This window comes from Mus pahari, chromosome 18 (genome assembly GCF_900095145.1).
Source record: "Mus pahari chromosome 18, PAHARI_EIJ_v1.1, whole genome shotgun sequence".
Lineage (NCBI taxonomy): Eukaryota > Metazoa > Chordata > Mammalia > Rodentia > Muridae > Mus > Mus pahari.
The window spans coordinates 53,325,430-53,333,826 of record NC_034607.1 but is presented as its reverse complement, the minus strand read 5'-3'; the positions used below and the strand labels follow the sequence as shown (position 1 = coordinate 53,333,826).

Genomic DNA, 8,397 nt, shown 5'->3' with positions numbered 1-8,397 from the left:
CTGTAAGGAGATCTGACTCCCTCTTCTGGAGTGTCTGAAGATAGCTACAGTGTACTTACATATAATAAATAAATAAATCTTAAAAAAAAAAAAAAAAAAAAGTAGCCAGGCATGGTGATGCACACCTTTAATCCCAGCACTCGGGAGGCGGATTAAAAAAAAAAAAAAAGACAGTAGTAGTGCAGATTGAACACAGGGCCTCTCACATGGTAAGTACTTAGTACCACTGAACAACCCTCCCCAAGCACTCCACACTACCCCAACGCTCAGAGTATGTTACTGATGGTCAGTGTCTCACTGGGTAGCCTGGGCTGGCTTCAAAACCACAATCATGCCCGAGCCTCCCATAACACAAGACTTACCCAAGTTTTTTAAGTTTGGTTTTTATTTCTTTCAGATAGGGTGTTGGATAGCTGAGGCCAGTCAGTGCCAGACCATATACCCAGGCAGATACCTTGGAAACACTAAGCCACCCACGTCTACCTCCCAAGTACAGAATTGCAGGTTTGTACCACTTAGCAGTGCCAGAGCATTTAGAGATGTATTCTCTTACATATGCATATGCTAGGAAATTTGATACAAACAAACTTAGACACCCATTTTAAAATGTTTTATTTCATTAAAAAAAAAGTTTATTATGTACAAGGCTCAGGTATATAGAAGGGCAGCCTTAATCACAAAAAAAATGAGACTAGTCACCGTATTCTACTGTGGAACATTTGTGATACACACTCTTTCATAATAAGCATCAACTATCTTAACTTTGCAGGCTAAGTTCTGAGTTCCACACTGGACCTGCACATATAAGACACTCGTCTAACTTACGATCGGTAATGCCAATGTCAAGCTGCTTGTATTTATGAGTACAAATTTCACTATTACAAATGTGTGGCGATAACTAACAAAGTAGTAAAGCTTCATAGGTCTTCATCTTCTCCAGGTTTATACATCTGCAATCCAAGTTCTTCTGCCACTTCCCGTCGGGTGGCTCCCTCCTCAGTTCAGAACTCAGCATGGTTAGGCATTGAGCTCTCTGTGTATCTCACCCATCTCCTTTATCTGCAACGGAGGAGGAGCATGCAAGGAAACAGGGTTTCTTTGCTTAGAAGCAACAAAGAACTGGCTGTACCAGAACTCACCCAGTAGACCAAGCTGGCCTTGAACTCAGCTATCCCCTCCTTCTGCCTCCTGAGTGCTGGGATTAAAGGCGAGGACCACCCCACCCTCAATGTTTGGGGTCTTAAAGTTACATTTTCAGCAGCATGTGGTGGCTAACACCTGTAATCTCGGCACTCAGGAGGCAGAGGCCGATGGGTCTCTAAGTTTGCGGCCAGCCTGGTCTACAGAGTGAGTTCCAGGACAGGCAGGGCTATGTAAAGGGACCCTGGATCTAAATAAATAGCAGGGCTATGTAAAGGGACCTAGGATCTAAATAAATAGCAGGGCTATGTAAAGGGACCTAGGATCTAAATAAATAGCAGGGCTATGTAAAGGGACCCTGGCTCAGTGTAGCCCTAGCCTTTGTTTCCCTAGTACTGGGATTAAAGGTGTGCATCCTATGCCCAACTCAAATGATGATTATGAACTTGTAGAGACATGGGAAATCAGGTCAGCAATCCTACTGGGTTTCTCTACCATGGCTTCACTGGAATATACCTCCACCAGACTCCAAAATCTAAAGCCAGAGTCTTCTGCACCGCTTGTCACGGAAACAAAGCAGTATGAAGTGGGCCGTCACAGAACTCCTCCCAAGACGGCTCCTAAGACTGTAGAAGCTACAGTGTGAAGGACGTCAGTGTAACTGTCTGCCAGTGTCTTGAAAGGGGCACTATTTGCTCAGAGTAAGACACTCAGCATACCCTTTATCCACTTACCTCAGCCTTCTCATATTTTGCTGATTTCTTCCTTGTAGATATTACCTGAAAGAAAAACCATTACTGTTAATATTCAAAAGTGGCAAAATTAACGTTAAGTGCTTTGAACACACCTAAGCACGTGTGTACAAGTGTGGGGGTCTAAAAACTGGCCCCACAGTACCAATTCTCTCAACAGCCATATCAGTACCAGAGGTACCTTGTTGAAGCAAAAGTTGTTGACTGAACATAAGCAAAATACCCCACACGTTCACTTCCCACCCATCCTCGGATAATGAACACTCACGCTGTTCTCCAGCTCACCCTCACAGACATCGTCAACACACGACCCTCATTGCATATGTAGCCCTAGCTGGCTTGGAGCTCACTATGGAGACCAGGCGGGCCGGAGCTATCCTCTGCCTCCTCGAGCACGGGGATTGAAAGTGTTCACACTCAGTCAAGCGTCTTCCCTGAGCTTCTACTTGGGTTTCTATTTGACAATTAGACTTCTGTCTGTTCTGTGTGTATATTTGCCAGCTGAAGTTCCTCTCCTATAAACCATCTGCCCCTACTTACTACCAGTCTTGTATTGAGGGAAGGGGTTGTTGCTGTTTTAAGATTCTGCTATGTGAGCCGGGCGTAGTGGCGCATGCCTTTAATCCCAGCACTCGGGAGGCAGAGGATCTCTGAGTTCGAGTCCAGCCTGGTCTACAGAGTGAGTTCCAGGACAGCCAGGGCCACACAGAGAAACCCTGTCTCGAAAAACCAAAAAAAAAAAAAAAAAAAAAAAAAAAAAAGATTCTGCTATGTGGCTTAGGCTAGCTTTGAACCACCTTGAGTCTATGCCATTGTGTCTAGCTTTGTCGCATTTATTTCTAGTTTGTGTATATGAGTGGTGTGCTCATGCCCACATGTGTCAGGAGCTAGTTCTCACTTGCCGCCTTGTGAGATCAGGATTTAACTGTCACCAGTGTAGGGAAAAGCATCAGCTCAGGACCCCCAAGATCAAGGTCTTAGTACAAAGGAGATTTCTCTGTAAGGGACAGAGGTCAGGGGTAAAGGACACAGACAGGAGATAGAGGAAGAGGGAGAAGGGAGCAAGGGACAAGGGAGAAATAGGATAAGCAGAGGAGATGGGGGACTTGGCCCAGAGGGACAAAGGACTGCCTCTGGATAGAGAAGAGACAGATGTGGCTCAAAGGCAAGCAGTGGTTTGAACAGGTACAAGGGGAACCCTGTGTTAGGATGAGGTGCTTTCTTTCAATCGTGCATGCTCATTAAATGAGCCAAAGGAGGATTTTGATTGCTAGACTTCAATACTTTGATAGCTGGACCTTGGTAGTCAGCCTCAGGAGGAGAAAATGGTCAAATAGGAATAGGCCTTGGAGGCTAGCTTCAGGAATGTAAACTAACAGGTTTGTGTGTGTGTGTGTGTGTGTGTGTTTGCTTTTTTGAGACAGGGTTTCTCTGTGTAGCCTTGGCTGTCCTGGAACTCTGTAGACTAGGCTGGCCTCAAACTCAGAAATCTACCTGCCNCTGCCTCCCGGGTGCTGGGATTAAAGGCGTGTGCCACCACTGCCTGGCTAAACTAACAGTTTCTAACAAGGCAGAGGGAAGTAAGGAGGGGAAGGCCTGCCAGCTGGCCACGCTCACCTGGCCACACTAACCATGGCTGGCTAGGGTCCCCTCAACCAGGCCTGAGCACAAGGCCTCTACCTGCCAGTCGCTGCCATTCTTTCTCTGGGTTTCCTCATCAAATTGTAAGAATTCGTTATATGTTATGTAGAACATCCATTTTTATTTTACACATCATAAATATTTCCCTAGCTTATTTCTATTTTTTGCTTTACATTAAATTTGTCATGAAAATATGTTTTTCTTTTGGTAGAAGCCTAAGGCAACTTGAAACTCTCAGCCCTCTTGCTGAGCTCAGCCTCCTGAGGGTCAGACCTGCAGGTGTGATCCACGAACCCCAGCACCAAATGTTAAAATGCTTAATTTTAGTTGGACATAATGACGCATGCCTAGTGTCCCTGCCAAGTGAGGTGATCAGTTGAATCTAGGAATCCAACACCTGCCTGGGGAAGACACACACGTGTGCACGCACGCACACGGGCACTCACTCACTAGTAGGTAAAGTACTTGTTGTACAAACACAAGGACCCAAATTCCCTCCCGTCTCCCTGTAAAAAAAAAAAAAGCCATGTGTAGCCGTGTGTCTGGTGTAGCCGTGTGTCTGGTGTAGCCGTGTGTCTGGTGTAGCCGTGTGTCTGGTGTAGCCGTGTGTCTGGTGCAGCCGTGTGTCTGCAAGCCTAGTGCTGGGAAGTGGAGACTTGACAGGGTACCCAGAGCTCTCTGGCTGGCCAGGCTCAAGGCCCAGTTCCAGGATGGTCAGGGCTTTGTAGAGAGACCCTGTCCCAACAAACCCAAATAAAACAAAACAAAACAAAACAAAAAACAAAAACAAAATAAAAAGATGGAGAGGCACAGGGGAAGATTCCCAGTATTGACCCCTGACCTCCATACAAGAGGAGACACTCACACTCACACGTTTGGATTCCTAGAACCCACAAAAGTAGTGGCGAAGTGTGAAAACAGACGTGAAATTCCGTCTTGAGAAGGCAGAGAAGAAGGCAGAGATGAGATTCCCCAGCCTGAAAGCAAGCTGGCTAGCCAACCTCACCATATCAGTCTGCTCTAGGTTTGATTGAGGGAGCCTATCTTAAAGAGGAAACCAGAAAGCCAGATTCCCAGCATTACCCTTGGGCCTCCATGGGCACTTGCACACACATGCATCCCCACACATGTGAACACATATACAGAAGTATGCCACACACACACATACATGTAAGAAAATAGATAAAACAAGCAAATCAATAAAGGGTATTTCTCCTCTTGGAGCCCCTTCTACCCTCCTACACTCAGAAGTTCCCCTCCTTCCCTCCCTTCCTCCCTCCCACCTCTCTCAGTGGGGGTGGGGTGTGTCTCCATGTTTACACTTCTAAAAACAAAAGGAAACGAAACAAAAATTAAAATAAAAATTCACATTCACAAAGACACAAAGAAAAAGCCAGGTATTATGGCTTACATCTTTAACTCCAATTCTTGGAAAATTGAGTTTTAAGAGTAGAATTTGAAGCTAATCAGATGACAGAGTTCAAAAAGAAAAGGGTGGTGTGAAGGTTCAATGAGAATGGCTCTCTCTCACAGGTGCAAATGTTTGCCTGTTCTCTCTGCCTGGTGCTTAAGGATCAGATGTAAGCTCTCAGCTACCATTCCTGCCTTCCTCCCAGCCTGCCAGCCCCCGCCCCCCACCACATCCCCGTGCTCCCCACAGGGGTGATCACTGGCTTTAACTCTCTGCAAGTATAAGCAAGGGCTCCCAATCAACTCTTGCTTTCTATAAGTTGACTAGGTCACAGTGTTTTGTCACGCCAGTGGAAAAGTAAGACAGTCGGGGATGCTTGGACAGCTCATGATAAAGCACTTGCCTAGCTTAAGTGAGAACTCTTAATGTCTAATCGCTAGCACTACAAAAACACAGCTAAATCTATGTACTAACAGATCCCTTTATAGATTTTAAGTTTCTTGCATCCTGTGGTTTCTTTTTTTTTTTTTTTTTTTTTTTTGGTTTTTCGAGACAGGGTTTCTCTGTATAGCCCTGGCTGTCCTGGAACTCACTTGGTAGACCAGGCTGGCCTCGAACTCAGAAATCCGCCTGCCTCTGCCTCCCGAGTGCTGGAATTAAAGGCCTGCGCCACCAGGCCCAGCTTTTTCTTTCTTTTTTTAAGATTTATTTATTTATTATATGTAAGTACACTGTAGCTGTCTTCAGACACCCCAGAAAAGGGAATCAGATCTCACTACAGATGGTTGTGAACCACCCTGTGGTTGCTGCGATTTGAACTCAGGACCTCTGGAAGAGCAGTCAGTTAACCACTGGGCCATCATCTCTCCAGCCCCATCATGTGGTTTCTTTTACTGCGGAATATCAGCATTCCTTCTGCTAATTTCTGAGATTACCTTCCTACCCTACCTTCCATGCAGTTATTCATCTAGAGTTCATGTTAGAACACAAGTGAGCTGCCCAGCTCTTACGTCCCCATGCCCCATCGTGCCTACCCCAAGCACCTGGATAACATGGGCGGCCCGGCACCCACAGTGTAAAATAGGAACTCAATTTTTGTTTTTATGGGATGGGAACCAAGTGTGGTAACAATGCTAGACTGAAAACGAAGTCACCACACACCTTCAAATTTAGCTTTATTTGGGCTTTCTGAGATAAGGTCTTGCTGTATTGACTCTAGCTGGCCTTAAAGTCCTTTTATCTTTTACCCCTCCCCCAAGATTTCTCTCTCTCTTTCTCTCTCTCTCTTTTCAACTTTTTATTGGATATTTTATTTATTTCATTTCAAATGTTATCCCCAATGTTTCCCTCCGGAAACCCCTTATCCCATCCTCCCTCTCCTTGCTCCTATGAGGATGCTCCTCAACCCACCTACTCCTGCCTCCCTGCCTTGGCATTCCCTTGCCCCACCAAGATTTCTATTCATTTTGTTTTATGTTTATGTGTACCTGGTGTCTAGTACCTTGGACCTATGAAGGTCAGAAGTTAGATCCCTTAGAACTGGGCTACAGATAGATGTGAACTCTCTGTGGGTTCTGAGAGCCGAATCCGGACCTCTCCAAGAGCAACAAGTGCTCTTAACCCCTGAGCCATCTCGCCAGGCCCTGGTCTTAAAAGTCTCGATCCTCCCGCCCGAACTTCTCAAGGGCTTGGAGTACAGAAGTATGGCATCATCCCTGCCACACCCTGAATTCTGGTGTACTGGTGAGACTGCCTGATACCAACCACCCTTAAGGTCCTAGGATAAAGGAAACGTCTTTAAATCTCAGAGATTTCTACCTTCACCTCCCAAGTGCTGGGATGAGCATATGTACCATTATACTATACCTGGCGCAAATCCGTTATTTATTTAGAATCACTGCTACATGGATACTTCTGATCATTTTCTTGCTAACTTAAGCTCTGTGTTGTTCGGGGGCCAGAGCTCAGTTTGCAGCACCAAAACCCAAAGCAAACAAATAATGAGTGTTGTACTGTGCACCTCAGTGACTGATCTGGGAGTTCTGGTCTGCTGTGCCCTGGCAGGAGCACTGAATTCCCTGCAGGGGACTGGGCTGTGTTCATCAGCTGAGGTGGTTTCTCATGAGAGATCCATCTTTTCCAGCTTTAGGAAGTGACTATTTTGTAAAGAGGAACCAGGAACGCAATATACAGTCCTTCACTGAAGTGTCCAAACACAGGTAGTTTTTCAGGCTAATATAAGAATCCATCTTTCCCTGAGCCCTGACTCATCCCTGTACTCACCAGGACAACAATTCCCGCGATGATGGCTAATGACACCACCACAATGACAGCGATGATCCCAGCCGTGAGGCCCTGCATGGAAAACTCGGGGGCCTTTTCATCGATGTAGTAAATCAGAGTCTGCCCGGGGTCCAGATCGAGCGGCTCTCCGTTCACTCTCAGGTCCATGCTCTTAGAAGAATGGAACAAGGACTCCCCCTTCACCTACAAGGAGAAGAACAACAGGAACTGTTCCAGACAGCCAGCACGGGCACCGGTACCCACACACCGACTGCGGGCCAGAAGGGAACGGCCAAGAATCTTCACAGTTTCCATGATGACAAGCTGATCCAGTGAAACGATTTATTACAGGCAAATGCCATCCACAAAAGGAGAAACGAAGTCCACGAGCCTATCTCCAGACTAAAGCATAACAACACATGGCCAATCCAGTCTCGTTCTCTCTTCTATCCCTTCATCTTCCATGCCCAAAGTAAATCACAGGGGAACACCTCACTGTAACAAGCACACGTGTAGCCAGGTGCGGTATCTTCCATCTGTAACCTCTACCATGAATTCTAGGTCAAGCTGGACAAATGTACGACTGTCTCAAAACAGAGGTATAATAAAGAACAAACAATAAACAAACACCTATATACAAAGTTGTCTTGAACTCAGTCCCCCTGCCTCAGCCTCCGGTGTCAGAATTACAGTACATTCTACCACCTCTGCTGCTCACATGTTTTTAAAACCCGAAGTTGGGCAGTGGTGGCGCACAACTTCAATCCCAGCACTCGAGAGGCAGAGGCAGGTGAATTTCTATAAATTTTAGGCCAGCCTGGTTTACAGAGTGAGTTCCAGGACAGCCAGGGTTACATGGAGAAACTGTCACAGGAAAAAAAAAAAAAAGANAAAACAGTGACTTGACATCTCAGCGATGAAGAGGACTTGAGTTTGGTTCCCAGAACCCACATCAGGCAGCTCACAACAAAAGGTAATTGTAATCCAGGTCGTGGGGATGCACCTAGCCTCTGGTCTCAAGGCACCTGCACTAGCATGCACATAGATACACACACACACACACACACACACACACACACACACTCACAGAATACAAATCAGTCTTTAAAATGGAGACTGACTCCTAGTCACAGTAATTATTAGCATACTGGATGAGGGGAGGGAGAGAGA

General features: G+C 46.0%; 1 protein-coding gene across 1 annotated transcript in view; it reads right to left on the bottom strand.

Annotated features, from left to right (window-relative positions):
- Window positions 1-367: 367 nt before the first annotated feature.
- Window positions 368-8,397, bottom strand: part of Epcam (epithelial cell adhesion molecule) — a 17,421-nt gene continuing 9,391 nt past the window's right edge. The window contains exons 7-9 of the mRNA XM_021218127.1: window positions 7,228-7,431; window positions 1,875-1,919; window positions 368-1,059 (exon numbers count right to left, since the gene is read on the bottom strand). Of these exons, the coding sequence (XP_021073786.1) occupies window positions 1,018-1,059; window positions 1,875-1,919; window positions 7,228-7,431 (291 nt within the window). The 3' untranslated portion in view covers window positions 368-1,017. The remainder of the gene's footprint in view (window positions 1,060-1,874; window positions 1,920-7,227; window positions 7,432-8,397) is intronic.